At 42.5% G+C, this 21,442-nt stretch overlaps 1 protein-coding gene and 1 pseudogene across 2 annotated transcripts in view; both read right to left on the reverse strand.

The window, feature by feature from the left end:
• Positions 1–2,194, reverse strand: part of EFNA5 (ephrin A5) — a 277,027-nt gene extending 274,833 nt beyond the window's left edge. For both annotated transcript variants that reach the window (XM_061189496.1, XM_061189495.1), the window contains exon 1: positions 499–2,194. In XM_061189496.1, the coding sequence (XP_061045479.1) occupies positions 499–623 (125 nt within the window). In that variant the 5' untranslated portion in view covers positions 624–2,194. The remainder of the gene's footprint in view (positions 1–498) is intronic.
• A 6,562-nt stretch (positions 2,195–8,756) lies between these two features.
• The window catches only part of LOC133090544 (PR domain zinc finger protein 14-like), a 49,898-nt pseudogene continuing 37,212 nt past the window's right edge, over positions 8,757–21,442 (reverse strand).

Here is a 21,442-nt window from a genome sequence, read left to right on the forward strand (position 1 = left end):
GCGCACCGGGGAAAAGGGAAGGAAAAATTTTAAGAAACAAACAAAAAAAAAACTTTGGGGATGTTTAGCGGGTTCTCCCCGCAGTCCCTGCGCAGCCACGCTCCAAGAGCGAGCTCCTGGCGGCTTGCACCCAGGGCTCCCCGTGCCCAAGCCCCGCGCCTGGATCGGGATGCTGGCCAGCCTGCCCGGGTGGGAAGCGAAGTCTCGACTCCCGGGCTCCCGCCTTTTCCGAGTCTCCCCGGGCTTCGCAGAAGCAGCAGGTCTGGGCAGCCCCGGGGACGCCCAGGGGCGCTCAGGCTCCCTGCCGCACCTCAACAATGAGGGGCACGAAGTGAGCGTTTCCCGCGGGCGCCTCGAAAGCCATCCGCGCCCGAGCGACGCAGACTCTGAGAGTGCGCGCCGCTGTCGGCCGATGCGCGTGGGTCCCCGGCGCCGCCGCTCCTTCCGCAGGGCCCCGAGGCCCGGGTAGCCCCGGCTCTCCGCCCCCCATTGCCTTACCTGGGGTTGCTGCTGTTCCAGTAGACGGCGTAGCGGTCGGCGACGGCCTTGGAGCCAGGGTCCTGGCTGAACACACACATCCAGAGCACAAGAAACAGCAGCGTCAACATCTCCACGTGCAACATCACGCCTGGCCAGCGGCGGAGCCGCCGACGCGCCACTCCGGGGAGAGATCAGGGATCCGGAGGGAGGGAGGGAGGGAGAAGGGGCGAGAGAGAGCGGGAGAGCGGGAGCCAAATAAATATGAATAAATAAAAATGAAGAGGGGCGAGAAAAGGAAGAGGCGCACACCAAGCTGAGGAGGGGGAGGAGAGAGAGAAAAAAAGGTGGAGGAGTGGGGGGAATAAAGGCAAACTCGCACCCCCACTGGAGGGCTCAGGAGGAAAAAAAGGAATCACAAGATGGAGAGAAGCGTGCGCGTGTGTGTGTGGTGGCGGCGGCGAGGGCGGGGGAAGGGGTGCCAAGCTGTGTCTCGGGCGGCGGCGGCAGGCCGGTCACCCCGGGAGAAGGAGGTGCGCGCCGGGCCGGGCGGCGGCAGCGCGGGTTGGGGCAGGCGGCGGCGCACGCTGCACAGTCACCGGGAGTTGCGCGCCACGGCCGCGGGGAGACATACACTGGCCCGCCGGGCCCGGCTCAGCCTCGGCGCCGCGGGCTGCGCACGGCTCCGCCGCCGCCCAGGGCCGTCGCACTGCGCCCCGCTTCGCTCCAAGTTACTTTGGCGGCCTGTAGGAAACTGCAGGAAGAGGGCTCCGTGTGGATGGGGGGGGGGGGCTTCCCGCCTGTGGTCCTGGGAGTCTGAGGACCCCCTTCCCCCGCCTCCTCTGTGCTTTAACCCGGTAACCCCTGGAAATCTCGGAGGAGTCTCGTAGGTGCTACAGTTTCGGGGCGGTGCGCCGAGAAGGGTGGAGATCTGGAGCCAGAAACCCAGCCCCGCCGGCGTCCTGGAACTGGTTAAGCGGCAGCTAAGCGGGCGAGGAGCGGTCTTGCCTCGCAAACCTCAAAGAAAAGTTTGGCTTTTCGCGTCTTCCGGCAGGTCCCCTGTCGGAGTCGGACTGCGACGGTGGCGGGAGGCGACACCCCGGCCGCTGCCTGAGTCTCGGGGATTTCTCGCGCGTGCTTTTCTTGGCCGGGAGTCGGTGCACCAGAGTGAATGGAGAGCAGAGGTCTGAACCAGCCAGCCAGGCGGAGCTGGGATGCCGAAACCTGCAGGACGGTGCCAATCCAACTGTTCAGCAGGAGAGCGGGAGGGGAAACAATCACTTTCAAATGAATCCCTCCAACTCCTGGATGGGCTGATGTCAGTCTCCGATCGCCTTCCGGGAGCAAGAATGAGCCCCCAGACGCGGTGCCAAGAGCCCTGGGTGAGCTCTCAGAAGTGTCCCTGCGACTCCGACTGGTCCGACCCCAAGCCCGGCAACTTGTAGAGAGGCATCAATCAGTTTGAAATGCGAAAGGAGAAAAAAAGAGAGAGAGCGCGCACGAGAGCGTGTGGCACCTCCCCGATGACTACATCAGAAAACCTTCCCGATCCTCCCGCAGCTGCTCCTCTTTCCCTCCTTGGGCACAGCAGCAACAAGAGGTGAAAACCACCGACAGAATCCCAAAACCTTCACCAGGCGGGAAAATAAACTTGAGTGCAGCAGCAGCAGCAGCACGAGCAGCCCGGGAGGGATTGAAACGACTGGCGAGAAGTGGAAAGGGGTAAAAGTCAGTTTTGCAAAAGAGAAAAAAAAGAGAGAGAGAAAAAATGCTTTATGGGAAAAATTTCCTCGGGCACGCCCCCTCGTTAATGACCTGCGTGTAAAGCCGACAGCAGCGGCAACCCAGCAGCAGCCGCCGTACCGGAGCGCAAGGCCGCGCGCGTGAACGTGGACGTGGGCGGCGCGGGGGGGTGGGGTGGGCGTGGAGCGCAGGGCGCGGGGTCGGCAGGCGGCGCGAGCGCCGGTGTGAGCTCGGGACCGAGAAGGGGAGGCGCCGCCAGCCCGAGCCTAGCCAGCGCTGCTGCCGCCGCGGCCCGGGTCATGTGGGCTGCTTTTTTTTTTTTTTTTTTTTTTTTTTTTTCTCTCAGTTTACTTGGGAAGGGGTGGGGGGGTGGCTGGAGCAGCCAGTCAGGGAAAGGCCTGCTGTTTGCTTACAGATCGGGTTTTTTTTCCTCTCTCTTTACTCCAACCGGATTGGTCTGCTCCACGAGAAAGAGGCGTTTTCCTAATCTCCTCCCTTCCCCACGCCTCCTAACCCCCCTCCCGGGCCCCACCTTCCAGAAACCTGACTAATTGAATTACTGGGAGTGCTGAGGCGCCCTCTCCTCCGCCCGAACCCGGCAGCCGCGCGTAACCCTTTGGATGCTGAATTCCGTCTGGCCTGAGGAATGATTTGACATCTTTTTAGCTGAGAGTAGGGTCTTTCAGTTACAAAGGAACCGGTTCCCACCCTGTAGCCGGAGAGCCGAAATCTGTCTCCGGGGCCCCTCAAGTGACACGCAGTCCCAGCAGCCGGCTGGCAGGCAACGACAGTGACTACGTGTTCTTGGAAATCTCTGCCCTGTTCTTCACAAGGCGCATTGCCCGGCGCCGGGCTATCTGAAAACCTGAGCATCTCTCATGTGCCTTTCAACTCCCCTCTTCCTACCAGGGATTTAAAGGTTCATGAGCAGCAAGCAAGACTTTTCTTTAAAGTGATGCTTTGAAAACACATTTTTTTTTAGATCGAGAAAATCACAGGGTAAAGTGATTACAATTCAGTGCGAATCTTCGGCAGGGAGGAAATGAATGCGGCAGGGGAGCCCACCCGAAATACCGTACACCTTTTCTATTTCAACTCCGAGGTTGGTTCACTGCCCACTCCCCAAAGGATAAATGCTTTGAAGGAACCCGGTGGGGGAAGAAATGGAGGTCAGGGAAGGAATTCCTTTATTATTGGAAAAGGCCTTGCGTTCCCGGGTTTCTAGAGCAGGTTGCAGTGCCTCGGGCCCTCGGCCGCCACCGTCGCGCGATCACCTGACAGTGAGGCGGTCCTCGCGCCTCGGGACGTGTGCCGGTGTCCTCCAGCGCCCGGGAAGCTAGCCAGGCGCCTGGCACTGCGGGGCTACAAACTCTCGAGACTCGCCCTCGTGGGGCTCCGCGGGCTGGGGCCTGAGTGGTATTACTCTCTCTAACTCTCTAGGGAATTTGCTGCCTCAGCGAGAAGGGCTAATCCCAAGAAAGAAAACAGCGTACTTTTGCTCCCAAACCTGCCTGTTCTTCCCTTTACTTATTAGCCCAATAAAATCAAAGATCACGTTCTTCCTCCTGCGCTTTCCAGTCCTCGAGCTCTAGATTTCCAGGCGCTTCGGAGCTGTTTGGAAGCGTCCAGACGCCCTCCAGTGGTTGGCCTGCAGTCCGCACCCAGCGGGGCTATTGCCTATAGTTCAGCCGGCATTGAGTTTGATGGAGAATCTGGGGTCATGAACAATACCGATTTGAGAGGAAAGGAACAGTCCACATCGGCATGGGATTATCTGGATGTCACGGGCTCTTGCCTAGAAGTTGAGTAGTTTCTCAATTACAGAAATTTTTCCTATCTGCAGAGACCTGAAATTGTCCTAGAAAAGTAACTCTTCTGTTTTGTGAGTAGATATAAATTGCAATCTGTGTAATTATAGATTGCACTACAGACCACCCTAACAAACCAACCACCTTCCTAAATTAAGAAATGTAAATTCAGAATATTAATACAAATTCTTCTCTACCATCTGTATATTTCACAAAATTCCAGCAGTGAGAAGTCGGAAAACTTCAGCTAGAGAACTGAAGGATAAGCTTTAATTTTTTAAATCAAAATTTCACTTAAAGCGTTATCTGATTCCCCCCGCCCAGTGCCCCCCAGTTTTGCTGATGTTCAAGTTCTTGGTCTATTTTAGGGTGCACTTTTTTTTCTGTTGTAGGAAGGATGCATTTCTTCCCTCAGTCTTTCTGATAGTAGCTCTAATAGGTGCTCCTATGACTGAGGCAGTTTTGCAGGAAATATTCTGGACCCTTTTAAGGGACATATGTATCTTTAGGAAGATGAGAATTCACGACTCCTATCTTGGAGAAAATGCTGATTCTCATCGGAGAAACTTTTTAGTCAGGGAAATATCAGGTATCAGGGAGTTAGCAAGCTGGCTTCCTGTGGCATCAAAGCCAAAAGGAGTAAAGAAAAAGAAATTATATCCACTTATTTCCTATTTAAAACACATACTGTAAGCAAATGTGAAAAATCAATATATCAAAAGAATATGGATGTTCTGATATTTTAAATATTTCCAATTTGTTTTAAAGTCTGGATAGTCTCATTTTAAGCAGAAAAAAAAAATTCATACATGATGGTTTTCCTTAAAATGATTCAGGGAGTTGGAATAAAACGCATTGGAATTTGCAACTGTTCAGAACATAATTCAAATGTCTATGAGAAATAATTCATAAACTTAAATCAAATGCCTCCTTCTGGGATTATATACCTAAGTAATTATTGATATTGGAGTAACTAAGCAGCAATATGACAGATACATACTTAGATAAAGTTTGAAGAGAGGTATTAAATATACGTATCATTAGATAATGTGGCTTTGTCTCCTCAGGAAAATATTGAAGTGATTTGAATTTATACAAATCAGCATTATAGAAAATAATTATGATTAGCCCAGTGTCACAGAGGCAATGACTCTAAAGTTGGCCATTTAAAGGATAAGTAGCGTTTTGCCAAGTTCAGAAGGAGGTTCAAGTATGTCAGAGAGAAAACAGTAAGATGCTAAATCATGGAGGAATAAAGGTGCAGGGAGTGTTCAAATACTTCGAGTTCAACAACATTGAAACAGGGTTGTAGGGAGCTGAGACCTGAAAAGTTGGTTGGAAATGGACTGTAAAAGGGCTTAGCTATATTCTAAATATATTTGGATTTAAAGCTACCAGTAACCGAGTGCACTGGTGGTTTTAAAACAAATAACACTGAAAAAATGACACTGAAGCAATGCTTCAAATTAAAATACAGATAGGGATTTATCTTTCTATTTATTTGTTTATTATTTTTTGGCCTTGAACTATCTAGGTGGGTGTTCTAACCTTGGCTACGAGTTAGAATCACTTTGAGAGCTTTTTAAAAAAGAACATGCCAAGGCCCCACTCCCTGTTTTAGGTTAGGGGCCGGGATTTTGGATCTGTAATTTTTAAAAGCTCTCCAGGGAATTCTAATTAGCATAGAGAATAGAGAATCACTGATCTAGGTAATATCTTTTTACCTTAATGAGTTCAATATTTCAGGGAAAAAAAAAAAAAAAAAAAGTAAGTTCTGTACTTAGAAATGTCCCAGCTAACCATCAAGGCAGGAAAGTTGATACTTCCAAGAACTGAATTTCATGATCCTCTCTATTAAAATGAAGTGATACTATAAAAATAATTTTCACATAGCACAAAACAGAATACCATCTCCAAGACGTGGTTGCAGGGCAAAGCTTACTTTTAAATATGGATTAGTCTTCCTTTTTAGACTAGTCTGGACTTCCTTTTTGTATTAGCTGCCTCCAGATAGAAGTGGAGATCTATTGAGTCAAGTGTCCAGATAAATAAACGAAACAAGCTGGTGTATCAAACCCCAGAGTCCACAGACTAAGCAACTCTTGTTTAATATAGCAGTTATACCCAGAAGAAATAATAAAGGAAATAAACCCAAGAGCAAAGATTAAAAAAATAATAATTAGACAAAAAAACTTTCTAACAGGTGACTAACATAATGGTATTTAAGCTAACCCTGCTATCTATCTTCCTAGAACTTTAGAATTCATTCCAAAGGCCTAAGAACCCAGGTTCTATCACCAAACTGTCACCCAGCTATCCTGTGCACAGACTATTTGAAGTTACTTAATGAAGCCTTCTCCCTTCTTTACCCCCTTTTATAACAGCTTTCTCAGAATCTTTAGGAATAACTCTTCACTAACTTTTCTTTCCTTACAGACCTTAGGAAATGCTCCTTTTCTATTTCTGATCTAGTTGCCTCTCCTGGGTGCAGCCTAAAAGAGGGAGGAAACAAAAACCTCTACTAAATAGAGTACTATGTCTTTACCTTCAGCTTGTGACCTTCAACTTCCATCATGAATTTTCCACTTTTCCTCATTCTCTCTTTAATTTTCTGGCACTTCCTGGAGTTTGTTTCCCAGCATGCCTTCTCTTGAAGTCTGTGCATAAGTAGAAGCAGTTTTACAAGTTGCTGAAATATCCTTAAAGAGGCATTTTTAGAATTTCTTACTTATGAATTGCCTATGTATTGTTTTGCTCATTTCAAAATATAGTTTAAATAAGACCTACATAGCAAACTTTTTAAACATACAGAATTTTGAGCAGTCATTTTGATAAACAGCTAAACCAAATAATTAGGCACATATGTAAATATGTGTTATGTTTCTGTGTATTACAAATGTGTATGTGCTTACATATAATTTCAAAAGAAGAAAACAAGAACTGGTTGATTCAATCAATTTCCACATCACTTTTCATTAGCTAGACTTCAGTATATATACCATAGAGCTATGTGGCCAATATTCAACCATAAAGCTGATATTGGTAGGTGATATTATTCCTATGAGAAATGTTTGTCTTGTCTTTTACTATTTGAACATGTATGTACTTTTACTGCTCTGTATTTTCCCTCTTCAAATTTTTAAATAAAAATCACCAAATAAAATCTATCTGTATTTTAAAAATCTAATCAATCAACTAAGTATACTATCCTAAAATGGTCTTTGTGAATTATTAAATAACATTACACTCCTTGCTTAAAGGAATACAGATTACCATGAATGCACATTACAAAATAAATAAATAAATAATAAATAAAAATTTGTATTTATGTTTTATTACAATGGCAACATAGATATCTACAGCATACCTTTATTTAAATAAAAAGAATGTATGTAGCCTTTTCAGAAATAAAGTTAACCTGTACTTTTTTTCTCAAATATATACAAACTAATAATTAGGATACTTTTCTCCCACCAGCTACATCTACCATCATCCAAAAAGCATGTAAGTTTGTGTGCTTTTGTATTTTTTACTTGTTTATAGACCCCCCCACAAGGCTAGAACATCTTTTTTAAAAATTTAATTGATGCCGTTATGTACATACACATATATACACATGTAGCATATTTATGAGCATATATACAGACAGAGAAAGAACTTATTTTTCAATCAATGTTCACCCAAGATTTTCATCAACTTCCATGAGAATTCTATTTAAAGACGAGCAGAGGATATAACCCTTAGTCAGTGAGCCTGATTTCATGAAATAGGAAATGCTGTTTCTAAGCCCCTTTTTAGCATTGGCTTTACTTTTTCTCCCCAGATCTAAACTGGCTAAGCAAAATAGAATTATGGCAAACTAAGAAACTCTTTCCTCAAATTATGTGCATATTTTTTACATAAAAGTCTCAGGGGATATTGTGGAGTGTGGATTTTTTTTTTTTTTTTTGTAGTCATCTAAATAATTGTCTCAAATTTTTTCCCATTTTTCTTGGCCATGGTAGAGATGGTCTTTCAAAGTATATTATTTATTTTTTAGGAAAATTGTCCTCTTACTGCAGATTTATAACTCTAGTCTGAGACTTCCAAATACCTTATGCCAACATTGTAAATTTTATTGTGATGTCATAAAGTTACAGTTAGGGTATAATTTTTTAAAGGCATTTCATTTTGGAATAATAGTTATAAAGCTGGTCTCTATAGAAACCACTGTAACTTGTGATTTTAGAACATCAGATAATAATGCAGAGGATTATTGGCCAAAACTTTTTTTTTTTTTTTTTTTTAAAAGAATTTATTCTGTTAAGAAGTATAACAGGGGATGGCCACAGACATATTACAATTGCGGGCCAGGGGCAAATAGTAGAGAAAAAGCCTCCTTTTTTTTTTAATCGCGAAATCAAAGACTCTACTCCTAGTCCCTGAAATGAATACAGTCCCTTTCAGGGTTGATGTTGAGTTTCCAGACCTTTAAGCACTATTAACATCCAGCTTTCATTATTTCTAGGTGAATTCAACAAAACTCCATTCTTGTTAGTAATTGTGAAAGATGTTTCTGTGAAAGCTGTTAAAACCACAGTCAAGAAATCTGGTAAATTCTACTAATTGGTCAGTTCCATTATTCTGTTTCTCATCTCAATCTAACTATCATTTGTTTGTAATATACACCTATAAACAAGAAACATCAAGACAGAAATACAGAGGCACTGTCCGCAAACTCTCTGAGGGCTAGCAGTCTTCATGAAACTTCATGTGGGAGTAGAAGGCTTCTTGATCTGGGAAGGTTTTTCCACAGATGTAACAGGAATGGCCGCCATCCTCCATGTGTAAGTGTCGGACGTGGCTGTCGTGGGCAGCATGGGACGCAAAAGATTTGGCACAGTACTTGCATTTGAAGGGCTTCTCCCCGGGGTGCTTCCTGATATGTGTGCGCAGTATACTAGAGGCAGTGAACTTCTTTGTACAATACACCCAGTGCTAGAGTCTGTCTCCAGAGTGGACTCTCATGTGTTTGTTTAGGTTGGAAGATTGAGAGAAACATTTCCCACACGTAGAACACTTGTGAGGCCGATGCGTCTCATGAACGTGAAGGATATGGATCCGGAGCCATTCTCACCTCTCAAAGGATCGTTTGCATAAAGAACAGGGAAATTTCCTGTCACCCTTGTCCACACACGGGGTGTACTTGAGATGCTTGTCTCTGTAATATTTGTAGGTAAATACTTTTCCACATCTTTCACACCTGTACCCTTCTGCAGACTCTTCCAAGGGCCCAGATGCCTGGTTCCCCTGCTTTATGACCTGCAGGCTCACGGGAATGTCCAAAAACTTCTCATAGCAATCTCCATACCACACAAGGAGCTCTGGGTTCTGGTAGATCTCCTTGCAGCTTTCATAAAAGATCTGCCCTTGACATTGTACGGCAACTAGGTTCTGCTCCATGGGGAAACGAGCCCAGTTGACATAGGACATCCAATTCCCTGCACCTCCTTTTCCATCAATAAAGTGGCTCAAATGACCATCTTCAAAGATGTCCCACATCAGGGAATTACCCCCGTACATCCTGACTTAGCTGGTGTTGACCACTTTACCCTGAAAGGGCCTGAACCTGACTCCTTTGTTTGTGACAGGGCTACTGAAGAACACACCAAAATGTGCCACTTCACCGAATTTCGTCTGCCTGAGGCAGAGACCTTCTGGTAGCTGAAGGGAGTCGTTATCCAGAGTCTGAGGAAGAGAATCAGACCCAGAGCTGTCTGTGGAGACCAGGAGGCCTGAAATCGTGTGGTGCAGGCGGGCGGAGTTCTGAGGGCTGGGGATGACCCCATATAGAACTAAGTGCAGGTCTTCCTGGGTGAAGTGGTAATGGTGAGATGCCTTCCCCTCTTGGTTCACGAGTTTGGGGCCATCCTCAGAGCGCTCTCTTTGAGAGCGCAGCAGCCGAGCGCTCCAAAACTTAAAATGAGAAATATTTTACTGAAATGACTCTTTCTAAACTCAAGTCTGGAAGGAAAATGTGCCATTAAAATGATTACCTTTTAATCAGAGATTATCACTCTCATTTTCCATTAGTCTACCTTTTTGGGGGCATATGATGTATACTAAATTAAATAGAATTTATTGGTTCATCTAGATTCTGAATTACCCTCCGTTCCTATGGATTAGGAGAGTGCTTTTCTTAGCCCTTTTCCTTGAAATCCATCAGGATCTTTTATGTGGACTAGCTAGTATTCTGCACACTTCCAATGCTTAATAAATATTACATTACAATATTAGCATAATAATAAATCATCTTAAAGTACTACATGGGCTATTAAGTGAGATCCTATTCAGTTTGAGCCAAGACATCAAAAAGTTTTGTTTTCTCTATATGCATACAAAGTAATTTTAAAACTCTCTTTCCATGAAATGTCCTTGCATTCATAAGATGTCTACATATTACAGAGTGAAGTGGTGAAGTGTGTATCTTCCAGTTATGTATTTCATTGGTTCAATTTACTCTGGGGCCTGAATTTGCCATTTTAATAAGAGGAAATTTAAAATTGGGCAGACAAAAATGGAAATAGCACCATTTGTCAAGTAAATGCCCTTTTCCCAGTGGCAATTCTGAACTCTTTATAAAGGATTTCCAGGCCAGCAGCTAGGTAGTGTTCCTTGCCACTAAGAAGTCCTGCTTTGTCTGTGATTGGTTATGTCACACACACCTAGACTAACAACCACTGAAAACATGAGGATTTTCTTTATAGTTACAGAAGCAAGAATGAAGTAAAAAATATTCTGTTAATAAAATCTCATCCTAACTGGTTGCTGTGAGGGAGGTCCTAGTTTGAAACTGCCATCAAAGCTAAAAATAAAGACATTTCCCCTTCCAAAAGTATTGTTCAAATATTATACATTTTATCTACCAATAAGTGACTCAAATAGGATAAAAATGACGCAGAATCTGTGATAGATAGCAAAATGGCCAAAATGTTTTCTCCCATACAGTTTAACTTTGCAGTTTGCCCCTCGCATCAGTAGAGAGTCTATTTTTTCACCCCTTGAATCTGAGCTGACCTTGGACATCCTTTGGCTGAAAGGCCGTTGAGCCAATTCTGAGCCACACCTCAAGAGGCATTCAAGTTTCCACTCTTTCTCTAGGAACCCTGCCCAATGGCCATATGGACAAGCTGAAGCTAGCCTTCTGGTTGATGAGAGACACGTAGCTCATACACCCCCATTGTCCCAGGCAATCCCCAGATGCAGAGCTAACCAGCTGACTGGCAGTGACCAGCAGATACGTGAGAAATTTCCAGCTGAGACTAGAAGAGCTTCACAGCTGAGCCCAGCCTTAACTGCCCACCCAAAGAATCCTGTCCTCAATAAATGGTTGTTTTTTTTTTTTTTTTTTTTTTTTTTAATTAATTAATTAATTAATTTATTTATTTATGGCTGTGTTGGGTCTCCGTTTCTGTGCGAGGGCTTTCTCTAGTTGCGGCAGGTGGGGGCCACCCTTCATCGCGGTGCCCGGGCCTCTCACTGTCGCGGCCTCTCTTGTTGCGGAGCACAGACTCCACACGCGCAGGCTCAGTAGTTGTGGCTGACGGGCCCAGTTGCTCCGCGGCATGTGGGATCTTCCCAGACCAGGGCTCGAACCCGTGTCCCCTGCATTGGCAGTCAGATTCTCAACCACTGCGCCGCCAGGGAAGCCCGGCCCTTGTTTTGAACAACTAAATTTTGGGGTGATTTGTTATACAGCAATAGACAACAGATTCATCCATTTCTTAAACTATCGGAAGTAAAATTGTGGATATTATTCACTTCAAATTAATGTTATTCTTTTATAACTTTGATTTCCATTACTGAGTTACTTGGTGCTAAATCTGTAATTGGGGAACTTCCCTGGTGGCGCAGGGGTTAAGAATCCGCCTGCCAATGCAGGGGACACGGGTTCAAGCCCTGGTCTGGGGAGATCCCACATGCCATGGAGCAACTAAGCCCGTGTGCCACAACTACTGAGCCTGTGCTCTAGAGCCCGCGAGCCACAACTACTGAAGCCTGTGTGCCTAGAGCCCGTGCTCCACAACAAGAGAAGCCCGCACACCACAACGAAGAGTAGCCCCTGCTCGCCACAGCTAGAGAATGCCCGCACGCAGCAACGAAGACCCAAAGCAGGCAAAAATAAATAAATAAATTTATCTACTTAAAAAAAAAACTGAAACTTTAAAATAAATAAGTAAATAAATCTGTAATTGGTGACATCGTTTTCTGAATATTTCTAATAGGAGTGTTTGTTTCTGCTACTTCATAAATTTCATAGGGAGTATTTTTTCTTCAATAAAAACTTTACATGGAACCCTAAATGAACACAATTAACATTCAGGCCCTTCTGATCCTCTTAGCATAATGTCATTTGGTTAGAATAGCAAGCCTGAAGAGATGATTTATCCAGAGGTGATTCTTCTTCTAAAGTGGTGTCCAGCCAGAAAAAATGAAAAGGTAAAATCAAAGGAAGCTATGTTTAGCTTCTTCTCAAATCTCCACATCACTCGCTACATTGATTTAACGTCATGACACCTCCATCTTTCAGCAGGAGGATCTGGCACAAGACAGAAACTGTAGTGACCCTGTAAGGGTCATCTTGCTGTCAGCCTCAAATTACAACATCTCTGCTCTTGGCTGACAGCCATGGCAGGACTGGGGATGTACAACCCTCTTTCCATAGGTGGAATAGATGGGTTTCAAGGAAGTGAGATATAAAGTGAAATGTTATATATCAAGTCTTCTCTGCCTATAATTTAAAGTTCTAAAATGGGAGAAAGTTTTGTCAAGTTCCTTATATGCAATCCCCCTAAGTCTGTTTACTAGCCTGAGTTTCTAATCTGTGCCACCTAGGGTGGAGTCTAATCCAGACTCAAAGTTGTCTTGTCAGCATTCATCTCACTTTCTTCCTCTGCAGCAACTGAACCACTGGCCACCCTTTCTTCTTGAGACTTTCTTCCTCTTTGATGTTTGTTACTCCACGTGTTCAGAGTTCTCTTCTTTTGTCTCCAACTAGTTTCTTCTGCCTGCTTGACTATGACTCACAGCCCAGTGCCAGGCACATAGCGAACACAATACATATTTGTGGTATGAATGTCCAGCCCTTAAATATAGGTATTTTTCTTTAGCCGTCTTTTCTTTCTTTACTGACTTGATCTTCAACAATCACATTCATATTCATAGCTCCAATTATATTTTCTTTGTAGATCAGGATAAAGACCCCCATCAGTTCCCAAATGAGAACTTCTCGCTAACAGACTTGATAAAGCAGTGGACTCAGTATTCTGTCAAGGGATGTAATGCTTCGTTTCTCAGTTTCTCATTTCTATATCAAGTTGCCTCCGAACCAATCTCAGCCACCCACTCTTACCTCCATCCGATATTTACTGCATTCTGCAGCTGGAGTGATCTGTTCCAGAGGGAACCGTCACACTCTACCAGTTAATGGCTTCCCATACCTGTCAAAATAAAGATAAAATTCTTAACATGGCTACCAACCCCTGCATGAGCTGATCCTTGCCTTCCTCTCTGACCTCATCTTACAGGACCCTCCCCACACTCACTAACTCCAGCCACAATGACTTCCTCTCATGTCCTCAAAGAAGCCATGCATCTCCCTGTCTCCAGGTGCCCCCTCTGCCGGAAACATTTAGAGTCCCACCTGTTTGACTCATAGTCATCCTTCAAGTCTCAGCTCAGATGCCATTTTCTAGGGGAAGTCTCTTCTGACTCCATAGAATAGAGCAGGACTCCTCTAACCACATGGCACCGAGTTCCCTTCATACTATCCACACTGGTCCCCTGATTGAAATTGTATACTTGTGTGGCATTTCCTCCATTTCCCCTTCTAGTTCAGTTGCTCCCCATCACCTCTCTAGAGCGTAGCACTGTACACAGCACACAGTAGACACTCTATTAATATATATTCAGTGAGGGAAGCAAAATAGTGCACTAGTACTTTACACTGTGTTTTCCATTGTGTTTTCTGTGAGGAACCAGATCTCAGGGCTATACAAAAGGCAGTGGCGATGAGAGGGAGGGACAGTTAAGTGCCTCTCAAAGACTTGGAAATGAAGGATTTCCCTCAGAAAGTTTAACCAGAGAAGTTCCGCACAATGAACCCCAGCAGAGATGTACAAAAACAGCCTTAAGGAAGTACTTGCAACCTAGAGACAGACCTAAAGGAGGGTCTCTCCATTTCTAAAGAAGGAAGGCGGCAACCTCAAAGGGAGCCAATCAACTATGGAGCAAAGAAAATGAAAGGAACTGAGGCAAATTCAGTTCTAATTCCTGAAGTAGTAGTCCCAGGAAAGGGTGCCTGGTCAGCGTGACAGGCAAATCCAAATTGTAAACATCTCCACCCAAGAGTCTCAGCATAATACCTGAAACATTTAACTCATCTAATGTCCTCCTTTGTTGTGAGGCCTCCAAACATTTGCCCACCCTCCCCACCCCCCTACCCTCCGCTGCGAGTAGCTTGCCATTCATTTATTTTTTCATTCATTCATAAATTTATTGAGCATCTAATATGTGCTATGCCTTGAGGATATAGTAGTAAGTAAGACAGAGCTGGTCCCTGCCCTCACAGAGTATATATTACAGTCTATCAAGTGACAGACAAGAAAACAATTTACCATAAAAGTGTTGGGTCCTAAAGAGTAATAATGCTGCCTGCCTGCCTAAAATCCTTTCTTCAGAGAATCTCTCCTTCTCTCATCCGGTGACGCTATCCATTGCCATGACATAGCACACTACCATACCACCGCACCCTTATCACCACAGGGTCAATCAGGCTTGTCAGGGCCTCACTGAGATTTGTGAATAAAGCCAGGATTGAGAGGGCCTCTCTTCTTTGGGGATTTTGAGTTATGTGGATATAGGTTTGGGGCTGCCAGCAACCATCTTGCCTATGCTGGGGAAGAGAGCCACCAGATCTAACAAATTAAAATACAGTACACAATTATTTGTTCAATCAACAAACACTTATTGAGCACCTACTCTGTGTCCAGTACTGTTCTAAGAGCTGAGAATTCATCAGTGAACCAAACAGATTAAAATCCCTGCCCTATGGAGTTTCCTTCCTAGTGGAGAGAGAAATTAACAAATAAGACTAACAGATAAAATATATGGTACATTGAAGAGTGATACATGCCACGTTAGGGAGGTAAGGGAGCAGCCACATGAATACAGGGAAAAGCAATCCAGGCAGAAGGAATAGCAAGCACAGGGGTCTGAGTGGGGAAAGTGTCCAGAGTATTGGGGGATGCCACCCTGGCTGGGGAGAGTTGAATGAAGGGACCAGCAGAAGGAGATAAAGTCCTAGGAGGCAGTAGGGGCCAGATCTTCCAGGCATCACAGGCCTTTGTAAAGATTGCGACTTTTACTTCCATTGTGACTCTTACTTTGAGTGAGATGGGAAGAGTTAAGGGTTTAGAGCTGAGGGTCAGACTGAGGTTTCAGAGGCTCAATCTGGATATTCTGAGAATCCAGGGCAGAGCAGAGAAGCTGGGAGACCAGTAGGAGGACTTACGTTAAGTACAAAGTCTGCTCTTGGTTAGTTGCTACTATGATTAATTACATTATATTTACATTAGGTAAGTTGTACATGTCAGGATTTCAGAATTACTATATACTTTTACGTTTTTTATTAATTTTTTTCTTTCCTTGGTACCATTTGACATTGAAGCCCAACAACGTTCAGTTTGCGGTTGAAGAAATGGTAATGGAGATACTTACATATCAATAAATGATCCCTATCCCAGGATTTCAGTTTTAGAAGCATTATTATATGAGGGGAGATTTTAAACGTTATCATCACCCTTGTTCCTTCATACCACAAGTCAAAAAGCAACCCTTCTACAGCCAGAGGGCAAATTAGTTGCTGGTTCCTATGTAGATGAATTATGGCTTAAGGAGTAACAAAAATTTTGAATTACTAAACAACTTACATTGAAAGAAATAAGAAGAGAGGAAAGATGCATGAGCTTAGGGAAAGGATTTTATAATGTACCCCAGTCGACTCAATGATAAATGTACATAATTAATCATAGATGCCATTTTTGCAAATGATATTTTTAAATGATAGAGGCAATTATCTGTACAATTACATATGCACAGCAATGCACTATTTTCTGCTTTCAACAGGCAACCTACCCTACAGAACAGGTAAGGAAGAGACTTACCTAATTTAGCATCCTTATTTTAACCTCTATCTCAAGAGGACATTTTTTGGTAATTAGAGGAGGTTCAGAAAAGGAAAGTAAAATGGTGACTTCTTGGTTCGCCTACTATTCTGGTGAAGCTATTTAATCACTATGGTTTAAAGCCATAAAATATAAGTTACATTCTCTTTTTTAAAAGAAATATAAAATAATTTTCTAAATGCCTTTCCAATAAACGTTCTGGAAATAAATTATAAAACTTGTGAAAATGAAAGAATATTTGCTACTCTCTTTTTTTTGTTGTTGGGGAATGCTTTTTTATTTTTATTCTTTTTCGTTTTTTTTTTTTTAATTCACATCTTTATTGGAGTATAATTCCTTTACAATATTGTGTTAGTTTCTGCTCTATAACAAAGTGAATCAGCTATATGTATACATACATCCCCATATCCCCTCCCTCTTGCATCTCCTCCCACCCTCCCTATCCCACTCCTCTAGGTGGTCACAAAGCACCGAGCTGATCTCCCTGTGCTATACAGTTGCTTCCCACTAGCTATCTATTTTACATTTGGTAGTGTATATATGTCAATGCTACTCTCTCACTTCATCCCAGCTAACCCTTCCCCCCGCCAGCTCCCATGTCCTCAAATCCATTCTCTACATCTGTGTCTTTATTCCTGTCCTGGCCCTAGGTTCATCAGAACCATTTTTTTTTAGATTCCATATATATGTGTTAGCATACAGTATTTGTTTTTCTCTTTCTGTCTTACTTCACTCTGTATGACAGACTCCAGGTCCATCCACCTCACTACAAATAACTCAATTTCGTTTCTTTTTATGGCTGAGTAATATTCCATTGTATATATGTACCACATCTTCTTTATCCATTCATCTGTCAATGGACACTTAGGTTGCTTCCATGTCCTGGCTATTGTAAATAGAGCTGCAATGAACATTGTGGTACATGTCTCTTTTTGAATTATGGTTTTCTCAGGGTATATGCCCAGTAGTGGGATTGCTGGGTCATATGGTAGTCCTATTTTTAGTTTTTTAAGGAACCTCCATACTGTTCTCCATAGTGGCCGTATTAATTTACATTCTCACCAACATTGTAAGAGGTTTCCCTTTTCTCCACACCCTCTCCAGCATTTATTGCTTGTAGATTTTTTGATGATGGCCATTCTGACCAGTGTGAGGTGATACCTCATTGTCATTTTGATTTGCATTTCTCTAATGATTAGTGATGTTGAGCATCCTTTCATGTGTTTGCTGGAAATCTGTATATCTTCTTTGGAGAAATGTCTATTTACGTCTTCTGCCCATCTTTGGATTGGGTTGTTTGTTTTTTGATACTGAGCTGCATGAGATTCTTGTATATTTTGGAGATTAATCCTTTGTCAGTTGCTTCATTTGCAAATATTTTCTCCCATTCTGAGGGTTGTCTTTTCATCTTCTTTATGGTCTCCTTTGCTGTACAAAAGCTTTTAAGTTTCATTAGGTCCCATTTGTTTATTTTTGTTTTTATTTCCATTTCTCTAGGAGGTGGGTCAAAAAGGATCTTGCTGTGTTTTATGTCATAGAGTGTTCTGCCTATGTTTTCCTCTAAGAGTTTGATAGTGTCTGGACTTACATTTAGGTCTTTAATCCGTTTTGAGTTTATTTTTGTGTATGGTGTTAGGAAGTGTTCTAATTTCATTCTTTTACATGTAGCTGTGCAGTTTTCCCAGCACCACTTATTGAAGAGGGTATCTTTTCTCCATTGTATATTCTTGCCTCCTTTATCAAAGATAAGGTGACCATATGTGTATGGGTTTACCTCTGGGCTTCCTATCCTGTTCCATTGATCTATATTTCTGTTTTTGTGCCAGTACCATACTGTCTTGATTACTGTAGCTTTGTAGTATAGTCTGAAGTCCAGGAGCATGATTCCTCCAGCTCTGTTTTTCTTTCTCAAGATTGCTTTGGCTATTCAGGGTCTTTTGTGTTTCCATACAAGTTGTGAAATTTTTTGTTCTAGTTCTGTGAAAAATGCCATTGGCAGTTTGATAGGGATTGCATTGAATCTGTAGATTGCTTTGGGTAGTAGAGTCATTTTCACAATGTTGATTCTTCCAATCCAAGAACATGGTATATCTCTCCATCTGTTTGTATCGTCTTTAATTTCTTTCATCGGTGTCTTATAGTTTTCTGCATACAGGTCTTTTGTCTCCTTAGGTAGGTTTATTCCTAGGTATTTTATTCTATTTGTTGCAGTGGTAAATGGAAGTGTTTCCTTAATTTCTCTTTCAGATTTTTCATCATTAGTGCATAGGAATGCAAGAGATTTCTGTGCATTAATTTTGTATCCTGCTACTTTACCAAATTCATTGATTAGCTCTAGTAGTTTTCTGGTAGCATTTTTAGGATTCTCTATGTATAGTATCATGTCCTCTGCAAACAGTGACAGTTTTACTTCTTCTTTTCCAATTTGGATTCCTTTTAATTCTTTTTCTTTTCTGATTGCATGGCTAAAACTTCCAAAACTATGTTGAATAATAGTGGTGGCTACTCTCTACTAAATTATTCTTTCTACTAAAATGAGAAAGAAAATTTCAGCAACTACAGTAGGCAATGGTCTTTTTTTTTTTAACTTGATAGAATGAATACATCCTCTCTGTGCTATTTCTTTACCCTGATGGTCTTATCTTACAAAGGCAGTAAGCTGTGGTGAAGGGTTCAGTCTGGAATCAGACCAAACATAGCTTCAAATCTGGTTCAGCAATTTACTATGATTCTAACCTTGAGCAACTTACTTAACATTGCTAAGCTTCAATTGCTTTGTAAAAGTGAGTCTAATCATATCAATCTCACAAAATATGCTGTGAGCAGTACAGGAGATAATGTTTATCAAGTATCTGGTCTAATGTCAGGGATTCAACCCATGTTCAATACTGTAGGTAGTATTAATGTTAAGTCCTCCCCCTCAAGTTCTTTAACATCTTACCCGTCTAAAATAAATCGTAATGTCAACTATCATTCACTCGTTCTACCAATGTGTATTGAGTGCCATGCATACTTACAAGATATCAGTGTATAAATAAATGAGTCATTTTGGATGTAAGTAAAGAAAGGATGGATTATTCAGGTTAGCAATTTTGATCTCTAACTCAGATTGTCTAAAACTGTGTTGTCCATACGATAGCCACACACATGGCTCTTGAGCACTTGAAATGTGACAATTTTAAATTGAGATATACTGAATATGTAAAATATACTCCAGATTTTGAAAACTCAGTTTTAAAAAAAAGACTGCAAAGTATCTCTTTACGATTTTTTTGATATTGATCACATGTTGAAATGATAATATTTTGTATATACTAGGTTACATAAAATATATTATTAAAATGAATTTTGTCTGTTTCTTTTTACTTTTTTAGATATATGGCTATGGGGAAATTTTAAATTTTGTTGCTCACATTTGTGGCTACAATTATGTTTCTACTGGGCAGCACTTATCTAAATATTTAAATACAGTAAGAAAGGAGGAAAGATTGGAAAGGAGGGAGGGAAAGGGGAAGGAAGGAAAATAAAAAGAATCTTCAAGAACTAAAAGATATAAGCCTTAAAAGATCACATAGTGGAACAGTCATTTCTCCATATAATACCAATGACAAAAAAATCTGGGAGAATGAGATACTGTGCTTATAGCACAATGCCAGTTACTTGGCAAATGCCAGCTTGTAATACTTATTTGTTTCATGATCACCTCTCATATTTTAGGCACCATACTAGTTGCTACAGTTACAATGATGAACAAAATGATCCCGTCTATCCAGGAGTACTCAGTCTAATGAGAATTACAAACAAGAAAAAGTTTTGCAAACTTTTTTGTTTTGTATTTTATATTGTTCTCATGGACCTAAAAGATACTATGTTCTAATTTTCTTTCAAAGAGTTTGTACATACCTCTCCACATCTGACCCTTATTAGCATAATTTCTGTTTTGTTCTTGTGAAAATTAACAGCAAGGGGATATTGAAAGGCATTTTTAGTTCCTTTGGCAAAAATTTCATTGACTAATATACTGCAAAGTTGTTCAGTAACAAAAATCAATTTAGAAGCACTCAACTGGCATATATTTCTATATCATACATATTATTCTCACGCAAAATCATTCCTGAATCCTCCTACAATATTTCAGGCTGCCTATGTAGTCATGCTTGTATATATGTGTATGCAAACCATTTGCATACAAATATGCAGAGCAAACCCTTCATTTTGGAGCAATCACAGCCCTCACCCGCCCCCTTCCACCACCACCTCCCCCCACTAAGCTCTAAGAGGAAGGAGCCCAAAGCTCTGGCAGCTCCTGGCCTTTTGTCGTGCTGATTAGAATTGAGCTGAGCTGCAGGATTTACATCTTAAAGGAAACCAAGCCCTGGCCCCAGAAACCAATCGATCCCTGAAGGAGGAGGAGAGAAAAGGAAAAGCTTACAGGAGTCAGAGTTGGGAAGCCGAGTTTGGGGGAGTGGGGAGAGAGAGAGAGAGAGAGAGAGAGAGAAAGGAAACAGAGAACAGTTACCATGGCGAGCTGTGCAAGATATTGAGATTTGAGATGAAACTGAAATACTGAGCTATTGGTAAGGGATGAGATTCTGAGAGAGAAGAGAAATGAAGGCAGAATGAGGAGAGGCAAGAAGATCCCAAGACTTGCTGAGGGTTATATAATCCTTTGGTGATTTTCTGAGAGGCTGCAATGAGGATTTAAAATGCTTTTCATTAATTCTTGCCTATCCAACTGGTGTTTCTATCTGCTTTGTAACCATTGACGCTGGTGAGAGCAACTGGGTTAAATTAATTAAACAACGAGTCTGAGGCTGTTAGACTGATGGGGCCCTAATGCTGTGCCAGCCTGCAGGCAAACCTAAATCTAAGCTTGTAAATGCCTCCAGGTTAGGAATCAAAACGCTAAGGACAACCAATCACAAACAGCCTACTTGGCTTTAAACTACAGCCAGTCAAATAATTTCCTTTCTTTGCTTCCACACTTTCTCTATATTAAGTCTTTCCTGAGCTCCTGTGGTCCAGTGTTCCCACCACTTCTGGTTTGGTGCTGCCTGATGCAAATCAATTTTTGCTCAAACTTAAAATTTTTATTCTGCCTCGGTTTATCTTTTAACAGTTCAAAGCAGCCCAGCTCTCTCTGGGTTCCTGGTGCTACTTCAGTAACTCAGTCTGGAAAGTGAAGGCTGT

The sequence above is a fragment of the Eubalaena glacialis genome, chromosome 4 (genome assembly GCF_028564815.1).
Source record: "Eubalaena glacialis isolate mEubGla1 chromosome 4, mEubGla1.1.hap2.+ XY, whole genome shotgun sequence".
NCBI lineage: Eukaryota > Metazoa > Chordata > Mammalia > Artiodactyla > Balaenidae > Eubalaena > Eubalaena glacialis.